We start from the raw sequence: 22,906 nt of genomic DNA on the forward strand, positions 1-22,906 counted from the left end.
TCATCCTAATTAACATATTATGGAGTATACAATACAAAAACTAGTTGAATGACATACCTTTTGTTGTAGCTTGAAACCTTAATCCTTTAAGAACCTAGCACCCCAAGTGTAATGCATCAAATGCTTCACACAACACCACCAACAATGGAAGACTTGAGAGAGAATTCCTTGCTTCACAAAATTGGCTAGCACTCTTCTAAGTTCACTTAGGTTCTTTTAGGTGCCAATTTTGGTAGCCTTAGGGTCTCTTATATAGTGTGACAAACTGGGGTTACACCATGTAAACCCTAATGACCTTCCATATCCCTCATGCTCCATGGGTTAAAACCTTCATGGAGGATCCATGGGTCACCACATGGGTTTATCCCAACATGAAGAACTATGGATCATAAGCCCACTTTATAAGAATGAATGATTTACCAAATCAACCCCTTATATTAAATTAGTCTCTTTTGATCACAAAATTAATTCCAAATTAATTCTTGATCAATACTAATTAAATAATATGATTTTATATTAATATATTAGAACTTATATATTAATAAATCATGAATATCCTCTCCATATAAGTCCATCCTTACAAATTGTTCTGGTGCCATGCAACTCAAATGGACCATGCTACTATCGGGTCAAATACATACCAATTATAGTTATGGGCTTTGACACTAAATCCAAACAAAATGGAGGGTTTGAAAAAAGTGAATTGGAAAGTTGAGCAAATCAGGGGGCAAATCCCCTTGTTTTTCAGGGACAACCGTGGATTGCTGACTCAGTGTGGTAGGGTTTGGGTCCCGACATCTGGTCGGGTGAGACAGACGGTACTGGAGGAGGTGCTTAAGTCAAAGTTTTTTATCCATCCAGGGGCCACGAAGATGTACATGGATTTGAGGTTGAGCCATAAGAACCTGACAATCCATAAATGCATAAATACTTAGATAAAATTGTTTAACACTCAAGTTTCATTCATCAATCTCGACATGTTTGTTACAATGGAGAGTTGCCTATATTGATAGGAGGAAAAATTACTAATCCTAAAAAAAACTAATTAAAAATTTATTTTTTGCTACAAGGAGTAAACCCTATAAAATTTGATTAAATATTTCCTAAATATGGGAGTTTCATTTATCCCATTCTGTCACTATTCCCAAATAGGGAAATCCTAACATATACCTAAAAGATACAAGGTATTATTGATATTTAATTAGAAAAAATATATAATTAAAAATAAAAAACTTATAATAACGATAAGGGGTTTTTTTCTAATTTTCATGTACATTTAAATCCTCATTACCGATCCCGAAACTAGTCGGCTATCTCAATTGCATTGTGATACAAAATGATGCATAATAACGAGATAGGAGGAAAAGTTGAAATAAACATTAAAAACTCAAAACTCGCAAAGAACAATATTTATTCTTTAGAGTATTAATATATGATTCTTATGATTTTCTCAAACTCGTAAACTTTTCTCTCTTCTTCTTTCCATACGTTTGAATCAAAATTGGTGGTCTGATTGTCATGATCGAGGTGGAGCTTGAGCCATTGATTTCGTTGCTTCTATTATTTGATCACTTGGTTTAACCTCTCTATTTCGATATCGTGCACATCTCATGTCTCACCCTCGTCGTCTTGATGCATGAGATCTTGATGGAATGTTTTATCACAAGATCGTCCTAATCTGATCGTCTCAGTTGGGCTATAGAAACGATATAAAGACTTGAGGTATTTATAACAATCTAACCTTGATGAGACTAGCAAAAATTAAGAAAAAATAAGTAAATGTAAAATCATCCAATAAGATATGATTAAACTATTAAACCCTAGATTTTAACTTAAAAAAGCAGCTCCTTCCGGCTCAAAAAGTCCTCAAAATCGCAGCCTAATATTTAATCCAAAATTGGCCTAAAAGTCTTCAAAATCGTGCCCCAATGTTCAATTCAGAATTGATCTGTTCCCAGCCTTATCTAATTGTTCGTATGCTCAACTCACGATCAAATTTGTATATTAACAAAATCAAATTGAATAAATGCCAAGCATAAATGGAAACAAATTCTCATTCCAATGTGATGCCATTATTGCTCCCTTTTTTCATATTTGTCACAACACATCTTCTTTATCTAATGAGATCTTAATGATTAGGATGTCTAACTAATACATTCCCACCTACCCTTTCCTTTTCTAAAACTAATTCTTTTTGGTATTTTAATTTCTCTTTAATTAATTTAGTGAATTTAAAATACATGTCATTTTTGTTTTACCCCTTTTTATTGTAGTTTTGATATATTCATGAAATCTTTCAAATTTATAAGATCTAAAAATTCATGATCACGGACATTTAAACTAAACAAAATATTCTTATATAAAAATATTCTTATATAATATCTAAATTCGTATTTTGATTTTTAGTAGAGGAAAGATACTTCATTTCATTAGGCTGATCTATGTGAGAGAAATAATGTGGATAAGTATGCTTAATGAATCGAAAATAAGTTTACCAAATTCGTAATTAACCAAGAATATTTGTTGTCAATATATATAATATCATTCCACTCTCAAGTCTTAACCTTCCATTTCCAAGGGTATGAATTTGATTTTTTTATATAATATAAGATTGAATTAAAAATATTTAAATCCGCAGTAGATTAAATATCAATTCCATCACAATGCACAACTAGATTCCATATGTCTACTAAATACTAATATATTAAAATTTAAAACTCGATTAATTAATAATTGGTTGATTTAATTATGCTTTACTTTTGAATTGATGGATTTACAAAGCCCAAATATTATTTTTAGAGGAAGTATATAATTATTGTAATAAAATAGTTTGTAGATCCTATTTAATATGTTTATTATTTGTAAAATTAAATACCATAAACAAGCAATTTAGATATTAAGACTATATTTGGCGGACTAGCTGAAAAGCTAGTTGTTAGCTGAAAAACTAGTTGTTAATTAAAAAGCTAGCTGATAGCTGAAAAGCTAGCTGATAAAAAATAACGTTTGGTAAAACTAGCTGAAAAGCTAGCTGAAATATATAAAATTACATAAAAGGACATATAAGAATATGTGTTTCTAACTTTCTATGATTAATTAAGGGGTGTATTTGGAAAATTTTAAAAAAGCTCCTAAAAAGCTAGTCTAAATAGCTTTTTAAAAAGCTAGCTTATCAGCTACTTTTTGGTTACTTTTTGGCTTACCAAATACGACAACATAAAAAAGCTCGAAAAATAAGCTAGCTTATCAGCTAGCTGTGGCGCGCCAAACACAGCCTAATTATTTTTTACAAAACTAGTTGTTCACTTAAAGCTTAATTTTTTATTAAAGTTCTAAAAATATTCGGTAAAATTAATTATAAACTTCTAAATATATGAAATTATATAAAAATTAAAATTTAAAAGTTTTTAGTAGCTAAAAGCTTCTAAAAACTATTTACGGCGTGTTTGGCACGGAACTTTTGGAATCGTTTGGGAGCTTTTAGATTTTTAGCTTTTGATAAAATGCTCTAGTTTAAACAAAAGGTTTTGTTTGGCGGTACGAGCGTTTAACTTTTAGTTTTAACAAAACACTTCGATTCTAAAAACTACTTCATTTAGCGTTTAACAAAACGCTCATGAGCTTTTGAAATCAATTTCCATAACTACCCTTAAAAATATATTTATATATTTATTTATTTTTAATCAATTGTCTTTTTATGTAATTTTGTATATTTCAAAAGCTTTCAGCTACTTTTATCAAACATTCATATAACAAATAAAAGTTATAGCTTTCCGCTACTAGCTACCTGCTACACGCTACCAGCTTTCCGTTATCAGCTACCTGCTACACGCTACCAGCTTCCCGTTATCAGCTACATTCTACACGCTACCAGCTACCCGTTACCAGCTAACCGATACTCGTTTCCACCTAACAGTTATTTTTGTCAAATACGCCGTTAAACATACCTCTTCTAAAATAAATGTTTTATTTAAAATAATAATCTTAAGGTGATACTATCTAACAATTTTTTTTTAATTCCAAATTATTTTAAAACTAAAACATAAAATAGCCTTAAACTTTCAAAAGTTGGTTGTCGACATACCTAAATACATAATTGATCCCATATATTTGCAGTAGATCTTCCTATTTCTCCACTAATCTCTCTCTCTCTCTCTCTCTCTCTCAAATCGTTTTTCTGTGTGAGAGTGAGATTAGAACCTCGAAGCAGCAAGCATGGAAAGATCATGGGATGAAGAACTCCCAGATTGTCGCTATGAACAGAAGCAACCAAGTTTGATCAAACCCAATAGCCCCGCCCCAAATCACATTCTTTATCTCTCCAATATCGATGATCAAAAGTTCCTTAGATTCTCAATTAAATATATTTATCTTTTTCAAAACTCTGTAGCCATCGATCTCCTCAAATCTTCTCTCTCTAAGGTTCTTGTAGATTACTATCCATTGGCGGGCAGACTGAAACCCCTACACCTTGCTCATGAAGAACGTGACGAAGACGATGAGAAGCTTCAGGTTGAGTGTAATGGCGAAGGTGCTGTTTTTGCAGAAGCATACATGGATATCACTGCTCAACACTTTCTTCAGCTTTCCCACAAACCAAATAAGTCTTGGAGGAAACTACTTTTTCGGGTTGATGCTCGCACTTTTGTAGAAACTCCTCCTCTTGTTGTTCAAGTAAGTTCTTTTTGCCACCTGATCGATCGAGCCTATAATTGCTCTATTTAATTAACTACTTTTCATTAATATTAATTTTTGAACATCAAGGTGCCTCTCATTCAATTCTTTAAAACAATTTATTAACCAATTGCTAAGTTTCAAAAAGCACTGCCAATCACACTCCAATTTATCTAAAAGAGTTAGAAATTGTGATTTAATTCCATCTGATTTCTTAAAATTTTATGTTTAATTGAGTGTATGGATATATAGGTGTGAATATATTACACGGTTTGATTTAAAAAAAAAATAAACATTAAACTAAAGTGTAAATAAAAAATATTTTTTAATGTATAATTTTAAAATAAGAAATTAATAAACTTATATATTGAAATTTAATAATATATATATATATATATATATATATATATATATATATATATATATATATATATATAAGTATATGACTTTAATTTTTAAAATTGAAACAAAATAAAAATTGACTAGTGGATAATATTTATTTTAAAAATACCACAAAATGATAAGTGTCAAATTTCATGATAGATTGACATGTGGCAAAAAAACCTTCATTTATTAAGGAGAATATATATATATATATATATATATATATATATATATATATATATATATATATATATATATATATATAAATATATATATATATATATATATATATATTAAATTAAAAAAAAACATAAAAAAATTTATTAAAAATATTGTCTCATTTTAATGTTAATTTATAGATAACTAAATATTAAAAATTTAATATATTCAAAAGATATATTTGATAAAATAACATTCCAAAATGGATATAATCAACAATCGTTTTCGTAATCTCGATTATATAATTGTTTTCGTTAATATATATATATATATATATATATATATATATATATATATATATATATATATATATATATATATATATATATATATTAAATATGAAATTTAAATTTTAAAATTTGAATTAAGTTATGAGATATTCTAATATATAAAAAACCACCTAAACAACTATTTTCAATATTTGTTTTATTATTATATCTAAATTTTATAAACTTTATTTTATTGACATATTATGAGAAAATATTAATAATCCGAAATCTATTGTAATAAATAAATATCTTTTTTACCATATGGCATATTGTTATTCATTTTGTCACATATAATCTTTTAGCTATAAAATTAAATTTTTTATAAACTCGAGATTTCCGTGGATCTTTAAAATATAAAATTTTGAACTAATACTCTAGAAAAATATCATGTGGCACAAGTTATGTTTATTTTTTGATTATATATATATATATATATATATATATATATATATATATATATATATATATATATATATATATATATATACTTGTTTATAACCCGTGGAAACCACAGTTATAAAATCAATTAAACTTACATAATAAAAATTTATAATTATTAATCAATAATTTTAAATAAATTGTTAATTAAGAGATATATCAATTTTTAAAATTATTATAACTTCAAATTTAACATATATTTCGAAATTGTAAATTTGAATTTTGAAATGAGTTATCTAATATATCTAGATGACACATGTCATAATATTAATGAAGATGATATAATATTAATGAAGAGTTGTGTTAGAGTGACACTTGACAAAAAAATATTAAAAATATTTATTAATATATATATATATATATATATATATATATATATATATATATATATATATATATATATATATATATATATATATAACCTAACAAACCGCTATTAGTCCTACATACGACCTACGAAAAATGTCTAAAAAGTCTAGGAAAAAATTACATATATGCATGTAAATATATGCTTATGTATATTAAAAATTAGAATTGATTTTTTTTTTTGTATGAATGACATAGACACAACTTATATGTTTGTTTAGTGTTAGTTTTTTTTTAGGAAATCTACTAAAAAGTCTTTTTGTTTAGGCTTTATAATTGATTTAGTTCTTTTTTTTAGTTAATTAAATTGCAAAAAACGGAAAGTATATTTATTTTGACTATTTTATTCGGTCAACACGTAATCTAACAGTTAAAAATTATACTTTTGGTCAAAGTTTTAAATTTTATTATAAATTTGGTCCAAAATTTATATTTTTTACATAGATCTCAAAATTTCGTTACAATTCATCCTAAATTTAGTTTTACACATTATTTTTTTTATGAAAATTTGTTTCGAATATTAGTTTTTGCTCTAAAAAATCATATTTACACAAAAAAACATATTTTCACATAAAATTCTTCTTTTTTCTATTTATAAAACCATTTTTGTATGCAAAATACCTATTTATAAAATTCGGTATTTATTAAGTGCATAAATATATATAAATCCGTTAATTTATGGGAAAAATATATATACAAACAAATTTTTTCATAAAAAAACACAAACTTCGTTTTGTTTTTTTAAAAAATATTTAAGTTTATTTTTCATCCAAAAAAACTAAGTGTAGCAAAATTCTCGAATTTTGTCCTCTATAAATAGATATCAACATCGGTAAAAAACGATGAAAAACAACCATCTTGATCTATTCAGATTTGCAATGTGAATCTAAATTGTAAATTTTTCATTTTGAAGATTAACAATGTAATTCTGACTTACTATTTCATGTATATGATGATTCACAATCACAATGTGAATGTTAATTGAAAACTATATGTTTGTTTAGTGTTTTTTTTTAGGAAATCTACTAAAAAGTCTTTTTGTTTAGGCTTTATAATTGATTTAGTTCTTTTTTTTAGTTAATTAGATCGCAAAAAACGGAAAGTATATTTATTTTGACTATTTTATTCGGTCAACAGGTAATCTAACAGTTAAAAATTATACTTTTTGTTAAAGTTTTAAATTTTATTATAAATTTGGTCCAAAATTTATATTTTTTACATAGATCTCAAAATTTCGTTACAATTCATCCTAAATTTAGTTTTACACATTATTTTTTTTATGAAAATTTGTTTCGAATATTAGTTTTTGCTCTATAAAATCATATTTACACAAAAAAAACATATTTTCACATAAAATTCTTCTTTTTTCTATTTATAAAAACATTTTTGTATGCAAAATATCTATTTATAAAATTAGGTATTTATTAAGTGCATAAATATATATAAATCCGTTAATTTATGGGAAAAATATATATACAAACAAATTTTTTCATAAAAAAATACAAACTTCGTTTTGTTTTTTTTATAAATATTTAAGTTTATTTTTTATCCAAAAAAACTAAGTGTAGCAAAATTCTCGAATTTTGTCGTCTATAAATAGATATCCACATCGGTAAAAAACGGTGAAAAACAACCATCTTGATCTATTCAGATTTGCAATGTGAATCTAAATTGTAATTTTTCATTTTGAAGATTAACAATGTAATTCTGACTTACTATTTCATGTATATGATGATTCACAATCACAATGTGAATGTTAATTGAAAACTATATGTTTGTTTAGTGTTTTTTTTTAGGAAATCTACTAAAAAGTCTTTTTGTTTAGGCTTTATAATTGATTTAGTTCTTTTTTTAGTTAATTAAATCGCAAAAAACGGAAAGTATATTTATTTTGACTATTTTATTCGGTCAACAGGTAATCTAACAGTTAAAAATTATACTTTTTGTTAAAGTTTTAAATTTTATTATAAATTTGGTCCAAAATTTATATTTTTTACATAGATCTCAAAATTTCGTTACAATTCATCCTAAATTTAGTTTTACACATTATTTTTTTTATGAAAATTTGTTTCGAATATTAGTTTTTGCTCTATAAAATCATATTTACACAAAAAAAACATATTTTCACATAAAATTCTTCTTTTTTCTATTTATAAAAACATTTTTGTATGCAAAATATCTATTTATAAAATTAGGTATTTATTAAGTGCATAAATATATATAAATCCGTTAATTTATGGGAAAAATATATATACAAACAAATTTTTTCATAAAAAAACACAAACTTCGTTTTGTTTTTTTTATAAATATTTAAGTTTATTTTTTATCCAAAAAAACTAAGTGTAGCAAAATTCTCGAATTTTGTCGTCTATAAATAGATATCCACATCGGTAAAAAACGGTGAAAAACAACCATCTTGATCTATTCAGATTTGCAATGTGAATCTAAATTGTAATTTTTCATTTTGAAGATTAACAATGTAATTCTGACTTACTATTTCATGTATATGATGATTCACAATCACAATGTGAATGTTAATTGAAAACTATATGTTTGTTTAGTGTTTTTTTTTAGGAAATCTACTAAAAAGTCTTTTTGTTTAGGCTTTATAATTGATTTAGTTCTTTTTTTTAGTTAATTAAATCGCAAAAAACGGAAAGTATATTTATTTTGACTATTTTATTCGGTCAACAGGTAATCTAACAGTTAAAAATTATACTTTTTGTTAAAGTTTTAAATTTTATTATAAATTTGGTCCAAAATTTATATTTTTTACATAGATCTCAAAATTTCGTTACAATTCATCCTAAATTTAGTTTTACACATTATTTTTTTTATGAAAATTTGTTTCGAATATTAGTTTTTGCTCTATAAAATCATATTTACACAAAAAAAACATATTTTCACATAAAATTCTTCTTTTTTCTATTTATAAAAACATTTTTGTATGCAAAATATCTATTTATAAAATTAGGTATTTATTAAGTGCATAAATATATATAAATCCGTTAATTTATGGGAAAAATATATATACAAACAAATTTTTTCATAAAAAAACACAAACTTCGTTTTGTTTTTTTTATAAATATTTAAGTTTATTTTTTATCCAAAAAAACTAAGTGTAGCAAAATTCTCGAATTTTGTCGTCTATAAATAGATATCCACATCGGTAAAAAACGGTGAAAAACAACCATCTTGATCTATTCAGATTTGCAATGTGAATCTAAATTGTAATTTTTCATTTTGAAGATTAACAATGTGATTCTGACTTACTATTTCATGTCTCTGATGATTCACAATCACAATGTGAATGTTAATTGAAAATAATTCAATTTTCAATAACTTCACAATGTGAATCTCAGCAGATTCACAATGTGAATCCGAGTTAATTTCGAAAAATATATGTTTTTATACTACAGTATGAATGTCTATTTCAAGAGTACAAACAATTATGACTATTGATATATTTATTTTGTTTATTGATAAAAAATCAACCTAGATATTTAAAAACAACAACAAAACAAATTGAGTTTTTTTTTCTAAACTAATTTTTTAAAATTCAAGAGTGGATTTATCCACACTGTGAATCTCAACCGCATATATTTCACTTATGAGGACTCACAATGTGAATTTGACTTATAGTTATTCACACTATGAATCTTAACTGAAAAGAATTCAGTTTTCAACAGATTCACAATGTAAATCAGAGCTAAAATTTCAATTTTTTTTGTTTTTTTTACGTCAATATGAATTTATATTTAAAGAGTATGAAAAATATAAATTTTGATATATTTATTAATTTTTTTCAATAAAAATTAAATATTAGTGTTTAAAAAAACAAATAAAATGAAGTGAATTTTTTTGAAAAAAAAAAATCATTTTTATATATCATTATGGATTTATATTTGAGGATGACGAAAATCATGAACCATAGTATTTGGTTGCTTTTTAAACAAAAAAAAAAAGAAAAAAAAAGCCTAAGAAAAACTTTAAAAAATGAAATTAGTTTTGATATAATCTGGTGCATGTGCATCCAATGTACCAATCTACAACCCTTCCTTTAGTCGACGATCGCTTTAAATTTTGACGTTTTGGATAGCTTCATTGGTTACATGATTAATAATGGTTATATATATATATATATATATATATATATATATATATATATATATATATATATATATATATATATATATAGAGAGAGAGAGAGAGAGAGAGTTAGGTTCAAATGTGGATTGACATCTATTGTGTGGACGTGTGGATAATGTTATTCTGTGAGAATTACAAAGAAAATATGTTGTTTGATAATATGAATACGTTCAATTTTATATATAATTATTTTAATTATTAAGCATTTTCACTAATTAAATCGTCTATAAGGTTATTCTACACTTTTTTTAATGATTCTCATTCTGTCAGAATGTTATCAGTATGTTTATTGAGTCGTATTCTGTAAGAATTAAAATAAATAAAAAATGATGAATGAGAACAAAAGTGAATTAAAATTGGTGAGAATCCATTAAAATAACAGTAGTTTTGTGAGATTGAATGTATTCACATTACTAAACAACATATTCTCTTAGTAATTTTCATAAAATAGTATTATCCACACGTCCACACAATAGTTGTTCATCCACATTATAACCTAGCCCTATATATATATATATATATATATATATATATATATATATATATATATATATATATATATATATATATATATGCATTATAATTGTCCAAAATTCTAAAAATTCAACTCCTAAATTAAATTACTCGCAAGATTTTTAGAAATTTCACCATTATCTTCCTCTTACTTAATTTTCATTTGCAATTATAATATATATAGTTTGGTAGGTGTTTGACAAAAAAATGTGATGTAATAGGAAGATAATAATGAAATTTCCAAAATCTTATAAATAAATCAAGTTAAGGATTGAAGTTTTAGAAAATCTTCCCTAATAAATAAAGAGCTTTTTGTCACATGTCCTCTTCTCCTTCATTTGGACACATGTCATTTTTTAAAATTCTAGAATTTTCTATATTCCACTTGTCATTTTATTGTAATTTTCATTTTATTAAATTAAAATTCATCATTTAATATGTAAGGTAATATATATGTATGGTATTTATTACAAAGAGTTTATATATGTAATATATTCTATACGTTAAAGCCTTATTAATTTTATAAATTCAAAATTTTACTCATTTTTCTTATAAATTCAAACTTTTCAAATTGTTAAAATTTCATATTTAATTTTTTTTTTACATAAACCTATGTAATACATGAGTGTCACACCTAGTCGTATTATATATATGATACAAAACAACCTAGTACGGTAGTTTTAGGTACCTAAACTTATATCTCTTGTAGCGTATATTCACTTTTCCAATGTGTGTGTATGTGTGTTTGTGTGTGTGTGTGTGTGTGTGTGTATATATATATATATATATATATATATATATATATATATAGAGAGAGAGAGAGAGAGAGAGAGAGAGAAAGAAAGAGAGAGAGAGAGAGAGAGAGAGAAAATGTTCATTTGAAACCATGCTAATTTTATAAAACATGGGCACATGATCCTAGTCAATCATCTTAGAGATAAAAAAAAATATAAAATGTAAAATAACAGAAAAAAAAATCCGAAAATTCTTTTTTTAAATATTATTTTCATTATTTAATTTATCCAAAATAAATAAATAAATAAAATTACCGTTCTTCCAAAATATAAGTGAAATTTTATAATAGAATATTACATTGTAACTAATCAAATCGAATTTTTAAAATGTTAGAATATTCTAATATTCTACTAAAATTGATAAATATGTTAAAATATTCTAGTATTCTACTAGAAATGTTTGATTTGTTAGAATATTCTAATACTCTATTAGAATTTTTTGAATATTTATAGTTTAGTATTCTAGTAAAATAATCTTATATTCTAAAAAATCGATTTAAATATTTACAGTATAATATTCTTCTAGAATATTTCACATATATGTTGAAAAAAACAGTACTTTATATATATATATATATATATATATATATATATATATATATATATATATATATATATATATGTATGTATATATATATATATATATATATATATATATATATATTGGATAAAATAAATGACGAAAATAATATTTAAAAAAAAAACAAAAAATTTCATTTATTTTGCATTTTTAAAAATATATTTTTTTGATCTACAAAATGAATGGCTAGGATTGCGTCCCATGTCTCAGAAAATATGACGATCTCACATGATCCTAACCATATATATATATATATATATATATATATATATATATATATATATATATATATATATATATATATATATATATATATATATATATATATATATATATATATCAATTAAGAATTTGAATATATCTCTATGAAATTTGTTTAAAATATCTAATTTTATTAAACCAACTTCCTATTGTTTGTTTGGATGATTTGATTGCAGGTAACGAAACTTCAATGTGGAGGAATGATTATGTGCACGGCCATCAACCACTGTTTATGCGACGGTATTGGTACATCTCAATTCCTACATGCTTGGAGCCAACTTATCACCAAAGCTGTTGACAATCATCTACCAACACCATTCCATTCACGTCACTTGTTTAAGCCTCAGTCTCCTTCCTCACACTTACCACCTTTACTTCATCCTGCATTTACCAAAAATCATTCTAATACTGGGTTTTCCCTTAATCGATATTTACAATCTCAACTGCTCGTTCCTACATCATTGACTTACACCACTTCCCATACCCTTCGTCTCAAGACTCAATGTGAACCATCTATCAAATGTACAACTTTTGAGGTCTTAGCATCTCATACATGGCGTTCATGGGTTAAATCGCTCGATCTTGCACCATCTCTAGAAGTGAAGCTTTTATTCTCAATGAATATTCGAAATAAAGTAAAACCAGAGATTCCAAAAGGATATTACGGAAATGGGTTTGTGTTGGCTTGTGCCAAATCCACTGTACAAGAATTGGTTGATAGTAACTTGTATTATGTCGTAAAATTGGTGCAAGAAGCCAAGTCTACCCTAACTAGTGACTGTGTAAATGGTATCGTAGAGTTATTGGAGGACAAAATCGTGACAACTGATCTCAGTGCAAGCTTAATTATATCACAATGGTCTAAGTTAGGGTTGGAGGACTTAAATTTTGGACAAGGTAAGCCATTGCACATGGGTCCTCTTACTAGTGACATTTACTGTTTGTTTTTGCCGGTTGTTGGTGATCCGAATGCTATTCGAGTTCTAGTATCCTTGCCCAAGAGTGTTGTTAGCAAATTCGAGTATTACATGAATGATTTTCTTGATACAAATAGTGTAGAAGCAAATGGAGATCATGAAAAAGGGAATTTATTGTTATAATTTTATTTTCAGTTGCAAGGATGTGACAACAATTAATTAATGTTAGATTAACTTGATCGTAAATCACCATAAATAATAAACACATGTTATTGAACTTTCAATATTTTTCTTCTTTTGCATTGATATATTGTATATTCATATATGATTGTGATTCATGATGACATTGTTGTTAGTGCATATAACAAACCTATAAAAGGTTATAGAGTTAGTTGATAAAGGTAATTGGCTTTTGGAAAGATGGCAAAGATACCACTTGTACTTCAAGAAGAGATTGAACAAATGGCTTGTAATGATGGGCGAGTAGTTCTCAAGGTATAATGTTATCTATTTGGGGCATATCAAAAGCTAAAGGCAATAACAAGTTATACAAGTATTGCAAGAAAGATGTTCATAAAATTTGTGGGTGTTATAAATTGTATAATAAATAAAAATGAATTCCATAGATAAATCAAAGGGTAATCATGATTTTGAAACCATCCTCCTGACGGTAGTTCCAACGATGAGGTTCCTATTGTTACTATTGGAGGTGTGTCGATTGTTGTAATTGTTGGAGGTATTGATGATACTTGAGTTATTCATTAATCTTGCTATGGACTTGCGTGTGATATAGTCATTGTATTTTAATGTAGCCATAAGTACCAAAAGTGACATGAATATAGGGAACACTTTGAAAGTAAAAACAAACATTGGCTAAAGACATCTGGCCATGGATTTCTGGTTTGGCGTGTGTGATTTTTGTACTAGTGCTATCAGATGTGTTCTCACAAAGAATTGTTTACTACTTTTGAACCAATACAGAATGTTAAGTCGGTTCATGGATTTGATGGTTTCTAATGCACTATCATTTTCAAAATGTTCGATGACATTGTCTGAACTTTAACTGGTGTATGTTATATTCCTACAATGAAAAGAACAATCTTCTCCCTAAGCATATTTGATGATGAAGGTTAGAAAATTTTAAGTGAATATGGTTTTGAAAATCACAAAAGGTTCCTAAGTTATTAAAATCTATTTGAGAAAGTCTAATGGTATTTATCATGCTCGTTGCACTACATCTGCATGTTATGTTAAACCTACTGTTTCAATGACCTCTCATGTGTATTGGTGGGGCCCAAACTACCATTTCTTTCTTTTATATTTTGTCGGCTGGGATGAGACACAAATACACCATTATAATATTTTATGTACAATTTGTTGCAAGTGTGAGCTTTAAAGGGTTTTTTCTTTCTTTATCGACTATGAACTCTTGTTTTTTTATACAACTCTTTTACATATCACTTTTTCTTGTAGAACTCCCTTTCTACCCCTTCCTTTTTTTGAGTAAGTAGTAAACTTAGGGGAGAATAGGGTAAATCTTTGAGGTAAAAATGTCATCTAATGGGTTTTGGAATTTACAAGAATCACAATAGCATTCACAACCTAAACAAACTTTTACACATAAAATCATCATTAAAATGAATTTATGATAATATATGAACTGAAAAAGATGGTAACAGCTCATAAGAGCTTCTTTTCTTCTCAAAGTTGAACAAAACCACCAAAATATGAGCAAAAATAGATCTGAGAAATTCTTTACAAACATGTTCGAAATGAAAAAAAATCTTAACAGATCTAAGGATCTTAGCGATATATATATATATATATATATATATATATATATATATATATATATATATATATATATATATATATATATGTGTGTGTGTGTGTGTGTGTGTGTGTGTTTGTGTGTGCGTGTGTATAGGCTTATGTTATTATATTCAAACTAAGTATTGTATGAATATATGAATCATTGTGTACCAATCATTTTACTTATTTTTGGAAAGTGAATAATACATATTAATATATTATTAAATTAAAGATAATTAAAAAATACCATCTAATTTCATTCTAAGGGTATTTTAGTCAATTAACATAAATTTAAAAAAGGAAAATTGCATATTTTAAGGGAAAATAGATTCTATTAATTTTAAAAATCTGATTGTATAGATGATAATTCTCCTAATTCGGAAATTCTGACGGAATATATTTATCAATATATTGAAAAATAACAAATATGATTGAACAATACAAGAATACACATTCTGACATAATATTTATTTTGGTTTAATGAACTTCTTGAAGAATAACAAAATTTTGGATACAAGTTAAAAAAAATTCATTACATTCTTAGAAAAGAAATATATATATATATATATATATATATATATATATATATATATATATATATATATATATATACTATTCTATGAGAATGTTACGCTTATTAATAACAAAAAAACACAATATATAAATCATTCTACCAGAATATACTATTACATATATTTTTTTCATTATATTGTATATTATTCTGGTAGAATAATCCCTTCTTTTTGGAAGATTGGTGGTCATTGTTCATCTTCATCTCATACAATGTTCATCTTCAAGATTCTATTCTGACAGAATCAGAATTCAAGATTTCATTCCAATAGAATGTTGTAAGTTTCATATGTATCATGTTTTGCTTTGATATCTCTCGTTTCGTTCCCAGCCAAGAAAACAAGAACATTCTTGTTCTTGATTTCATGTATACATGGAAATGAGAAATACAACCACTCATTGTTATTACTTCATCTTCTTTCCATTGCAATTTCAAGCAATAAACACCACATCAATTTCTGTTAAGCAAAACAAACAATTTCCTGTAAAACATTAACCCCAGAAATCCATTCCATTTATCCATTTCTATCAAGAACAATCAAACCCAAAACCCATCAACACTCAACTGATTTTTTGTCTAAACAAAGAAAAGAAAAACAAAATCAAAATCAAACAAACACCCCCTTGCTCGACCCTTTTGCTTGTTTCATCATCATAACGGGGATTCCAAATCACAAAATAATAATAATAATAATAATAATAATAATAATAATAATAATAATAATAATAATAATAATAATAATAATAATAGAGCAATAAGGTCACCTGTGTTGTTGATCCTGTCTAATTCCTATGGAAGACTCACCTTCACCTCCTTTTGTCGAATCCACACCAGCCACCAAAAACCTCTTCACCACCATCTGCTACTGTTGCTTTTCCCCGGTTTTCTTGTTGTTGACAACGAGAAGAAACAACCGAGGATTGTCGGCCAAACACCAGAGGCGCTCACTCCCTGCAATCTCTTAGCCACTACCGAGCCATCGGTCTACAAGGTCGATGCTTTCTTTTCCCCCTTCACACATCACCATCAAAGCAGGAAGAGGGCTTCACGGATTCTTCCCACCTTCACTGCTTCGGCCTCGTCGATTCCAGAGACGACCTCCTTGCAAATCGATCGACAAAATGCGACCCTTTGCACCCCCTTATTGCGTTCGTGTTTCCCTCTCACTGTATTCCATTCGTCTGCCTTCTTCCATCTTTGCTTGATCTGTTAGTCAGGTGATGAACAGGGGGAAATAAAGTCCTTTTTTTTGTTTCAGGTCATTCTTTTTGTTGGAAGACATCGATGACGATTGTATATAAGAAAAGAAATTAGGTTAAAAGTGAATGCTAGCATGATTATAGGGACTATTTGTGGAAGCTATTTATCAAAATACTCATATACCCTTGTTTATTTATTTAATTATTTACATTTTTATTTAATTTTGATTGGCCCACAATCATTCAAATATTCATATAATACTTAGTTAGCTCTCTCTCTCTCTCTCTCTCTCTCTCTCTCTTTATATATATATATATATATATATATATATATATATATATATATATATTCATATGGAAAATGGGTTTTCTGATAACTTGAGAAGGTAAAAATTCATAAAAATTTATTTCTTTCTCCAAGCTAGCTTCTAAACAACTTGAGTAAAGTTATACATAGAAAGTCATCAACTTAATGGGATTTTCTGAAAATATATGAACTGGAAGTGGGGTAAAAACCCATAAAAAAACCTCTTTTTTTATTCTCAATTTTTTTTTTAAAGAAAACACCAAATCAGTATTCACAAACAACTTAAATGAAGTTATATACGAAAAATTATCACCTGAAAGCGATTTTTCTCGTGATAATGAGCTGGTAAAAGAGGTAAAAACTTGTAAAAAATTCTCCTCTCTTCAATTAGTTGAATAAATCACCAAAATCTGAATGAAAAACAGATCTGGAGAGATTCCCGTTTTCCTTCTCTAAGCTTCTAAAGGAAAACACCAAATAAACAACCTAAATGAAGATTTACATAAAAAAATCACAAACTAAGGGAAGCAACTGGAGATATGGTAAATAATCACAAAAAATTCTCTTCTTCTCAAGTTGCTTGATAAAACACCAAAATATGAACAAACATGGGTTAAGAACTCATAAAAGCTTCTTTCTCCACGACTTACTGAACAACCCATCAAAATATAAATGAAAAATAGACCTGATAAATTCATTTTAAACTTGAGAGGTGCTCAAACGAACTAAAACAAAGCATATTTAGATATCTAAGGAAAAAAAAAGATTGAAAGATCTGAACGAAAAAAACTAAGCAGATCAAGAGATCTGAACGAAAAAACTAAGCAAATCAAGAGATCTGAACGATGGTGTAGCAGATCTTGGCAAGAGCCAAATGGATCTGAAAAAATGACGGTAGGAATAAATAGATATGAGCAAAACCTGAGCTAAAACGCAACAGATTTGGACAGATCTAGGCAAGAATGAGCGTGAAACCAAGCGAGATGATGGCTTCTCGTTCGATTTCGGGATGACGCCAAATGATGCGACATCGACCTCCAACATCTCTTCTTAACTTCTGCTATGGTGGAGATCTAGACATCACATTGCAAAGTCGTTAGAACCGCCCCAGGGATTGTACCCCGGGAGCAGGCTCCGACGATCAAGTTAGATCGGTTGGAAGAGGTGAGATGGTTCTACTTAGCTGGAGAGAACCATCTTGGTGTTGGTGGTGGTGTATGGTAGCTGAAGGTGGAGGGTGGCGACTGAGCCACCCGACCGGAGTCTAGTGTGGTGGCTGAGACAAGGGGAGAGTCCCCCTTCATGGAGGAGGCACTATTCACTTTATAGGGGACAATTAAGTCAAGGGGAATTAGGAGAAGCCTTGGGCCAACCTAATTCATGCCCTACTACCAAGGAGTTGGGCAAGATCGCCTGGAGGCGCCGGGCGGGGCTGGTGAGCGCGCACCAGGCAAGGCCGACGAGCGCACACCAGGAAAGGCCGACAAGGGAGCGCCAGACAAGGTTGGCACGCTAGAGCTGTATAGACGATGCTAATGGACCTGATATCATCAATTATTAAAGTAAATTAAAATGATTAATTAGTAGGAAGTTGAAGAGTTAAGAATTTTAAATGAATATGTATCAAGATATAAAACATATCTTGAACACGTTGATTTGAATGACATCCGTTATAATACTTATTAGGCGAATGTTTGTGCATTACGCAGAATAAAATATGTAATTAGAGTCTTGACAAATAAATGTTGAAAAAATTATGTTATTGAAATGAACCATAAAATAATAATTCTTATACTAATTTGGTATATAAAATTGTATTTTTTTAATGATGTTATAGTATAAACATCTATTAGAATCATATCATTTAATGGCTTTTACTTCCAAGTTGTGTGTAAATAAAACTAAATATGGTTCTCTATTTAGTGTAACTTTTAATGTTACTATTATCTATTTTAAAAACTATTTTTTTTAATTTCGATAATAATGATTTCTTGAAATATCAACCATTGTCTGTAAGACAACATAATATAATTTTTGTATATTTTTAGTTAATTTGGTATGTTAATTTAGGTTTTATATTCAAAAGATTTAACTTTTTAACCATTTTAAAAATTATATATTTTTAAGTTTATTTGATATTTTTATTGAAACGTCCATTGATAGGGTATTTTAAAAAGAGAAAATGACACTGTAGCACAACAAAATGTTGCATTTGGTTCGATTTGGTCATTAAAATATTTTTTTGCGCAATAAATCATTAAACTTACAAGTTACCTATCTATCAAGTCATTTTCGTTAGTTTTTAACAGATCTTCCGTTAACCAATTATTCTAAATTTAAATAATGGTCCCTATACTTAAAAAAAAAAAATTCATGGTTGGTCTCACATCAGTACTGTTCAGTGTTCATCACCAGCACCACCACCATTCACTTCAGATAACCACCACCATTCACCTATAGTAATTTACACAATTTTTCGCTTCACCGTTTTTCATATAAAACACCCTTTATCATCATCCAAAATCACCTAATTTTTTCAATTGTCTCACCGTAACATAACTGCACAAATAAAACTTTTCAATTCGCATGAGCAAACCCAATTTACCTTAAAAAAAAACTTTAAATCTTATACTATGTTATAAAGCATATTAGTCATATTTTGAATTTTAAGAGGTATAAGATACAAAGTTTTTTTGTACAAATTAATTATGTATAAATAAATCATTAATACTTGTCAAAAGTTTTAACACTTGAATTAAGGAAGATTATTAAGAAATTTAATTTGGTGCAAATAACAATTTTAAAATACTAAATTCATATATATAAATTAATGTATATATTTCTTAAACTAGACAATAATATTAATTAATTTACATCAAATGTATAAACAAATAATATAAATATAAAGTTTAAACATAAATATTTTATTTAAAAGTGGTAATTTTTAATATATAATAACTAATAATAAAATCTAATAATTATTCTCTTGTTAGAAAATTATTCACGAAAAGAGCTATTTATCGGTGCCGCTTTACGCAAACACATATATAGTTTTAATGATCCTGATTACCATTTTGATGAATCGCTTGTTTTAGAAAAGATGTGATATCAAACGTCTTCAATCTTCGTCATATTTGGGTCTTACGCTGAAACATTTATTAAAAACCAAAATTGTTTTTTGATTGTTTTTTATATAACAGTGGCAATGATATATGCGGCTTTGGGTTTCATCATCGTTTAGGTGGATATCATAGCCTAAAATTGAGTTTTTTGATTACTTTAATAAATATGAAAAATTTAAGTATAAATATTATTACGGTAATACTTAAGAAGTCATATGTTAAGCTATGTAGATCTGCTAAGTTTAAAGGACGATACAGTAATTTTAATCTTGTGTTCAACTATGCCAAACATTTGTTTTAGAAAATAAATGGTTTCCGTCTACGCTTGATATATCAATGTGACGATATCTTTTTTTGGAGATTTAACTACGGGATAAGACTAAGGATTTGTTGTGGAAATACCATAAAGGAAAACAAGAAATCCCAAAGTATGTGAAAAGGTTAGCATGGTTAAGCCTTTGGAAATGTGGAAATCGAATAATGTTAGAGATGAAATTTTATACGAATTTTTGAAATGGTACCGGAAGTAAACGATGGTGCGGGTGATTAATGGTGCTTGTGAGAGACCAACCACGAAAAAATTAGAAACCATAGGGACCGCTTGTGTAATTTAGATAAATTGGTTAACATGGGTTTGTTAAAAAAATACTTTAGTAACCACACTAGACAAAATGGAATAGTTGGTTGTGCTACAATGTCATTTTTCCATTTTAAAAATACCTTTAAAAATCATTGGGTTTTAAATAAAACAAATCCAAAGTTTTAGTTATGGAAAAACACTTAGTCCCATAGTTTAAATAAGTTTTTAAAAATACTTTAAACTATTTTTATGCAAAATTAAGTGCTAAAGTCCTAAAGCGGGGTAGTAATCAATTTACCTCGTCACAAAGTTCAAATAAAACCACACAACCCAAGGCCTTCAAAGTACTATCCATATTTCTAAATAACTCCTAAGTATTCATTATGAGCTGAAGCCAAAATAAGTTAGAAATGCTTAGTAAGAATAGTCGATATTGACTCATTTTATGTAATGATAATGATAATCATCATATTTGAAACCTTAATTAGAAATTGTATTGGTCAGAAAGGTTATCAACACAGTCTCAACCTTCATAGCAGTAAGGTCTTCTAGACAATCACGACCCTCGTTTCCATCTTTTAGGCCACCACAGTCCGTTGCCACTGCACATTCAGTTGAGAATGAAACAGATTTTACACCACCATAACCCTTGGATCCGTAGATTGTTGAACAATTCAGACAGCTCCTTGCTACCAATCCAAATCCATGTCAACTTCCATGTCTCTATCAAGTTTGTCTTCATCCAACACGTCAGGTATTCCTTCATTCTTGTGGATAGTAGATTTTGGTGCATCTCATCACATGTCACCACATTTGTCATCTTCTGCTTCATTATCTTCTTGTACACCTGTCTCTGTTATGTCTTCTAGTGCTAGACCCATGTGTAACACTTGGATTCTGCTATGTTCTGTTGGATTAAGTGTCTAAGCCTATAACTATAATTGGTATGTACTTGATTTTATAGTAGCATGGTCCTTTTGGGTTGCCTTCATTCTAGTAACCTGACAGGATGACTTTTGGAGAAAGAGGTTGAATTTATTATTTGGAATAATAAATTGATTTATTAATGTATTATGAAAATAATATATTAATTATAAATCATGTTATTTAATTAGTATTTAATCAGAAATTAATTTGAAATTAATTTGAAGATTAAAGGAACTGATTAAAGGAACGGGGGGGTGTTTTGCAAATCATTGATAGTTATGAAACTGGGCTATTGGACTCCTTAGATGGGAGTGGACGAAAACTATAGGGAGGTCATATAGGTTTCATCCAAGGCCTCTAGACGAGGAGTCCATGGGCTGCTTAAGCTTGAAGCAGGAAATTAGGGTTTCCTTCAGGAAAACCATAGCAGCCCACAACTATATAAAGACCCCACCACATATGATTTTCGGCGAATGCTTGCTTTTGTAAACCCTAGCCAAAATTCTAAAGTATTCTCTCCTCTCATCCTCTTGCTAGTGTTGTTTGTAATCCATTAGAGGTGTCACATTTGAGGCACTAAGCTTTCAAGAGTCAAGGATCTATAAGGTTTCTTCTTATTTCTACATAACAAGTGAGGTAAACTTCTAAACCCTAATTATATGTAGATTTCGATTTATATATGCTAGATCTAGGGTTTTGCTTTGGTATTCAATTTGCATGTTTAACTAGTGAAAAACTTAGATCCAAAGCAATTAAGGTTGCATGAACACATAGGTTGTAGTTATGCTTAAAACTCATCAGTGGTATTAGACCCTGGGATGTTT

General features: G+C 27.7%; 1 protein-coding gene across 1 annotated transcript; it reads left to right on the forward strand.

Annotated features, from left to right (window-relative positions):
- Positions 1 to 4,120: 4,120 nt before the first annotated feature.
- LOC111920645 (alcohol acyltransferase 9) lies at positions 4,121 to 13,848 on the forward strand. Its single transcript, XM_023916217.2, has 2 exons — positions 4,121 to 4,674; positions 12,824 to 13,848. Exons 1-2 carry the CDS (start codon positions 4,216 to 4,218, stop codon positions 13,745 to 13,747), a joined length of 1,383 nt encoding a protein of 460 aa, XP_023771985.1. The 5' UTR covers positions 4,121 to 4,215; the 3' UTR covers positions 13,748 to 13,848.
- The last annotated feature ends 9,058 nt before the right edge of the window (positions 13,849 to 22,906 follow it).

The sequence above is a fragment of the Lactuca sativa genome, chromosome 5, assembly GCF_002870075.4.
Source record: "Lactuca sativa cultivar Salinas chromosome 5, Lsat_Salinas_v11, whole genome shotgun sequence".
Classification (NCBI taxonomy): domain Eukaryota; kingdom Viridiplantae; phylum Streptophyta; class Magnoliopsida; order Asterales; family Asteraceae; genus Lactuca; species Lactuca sativa.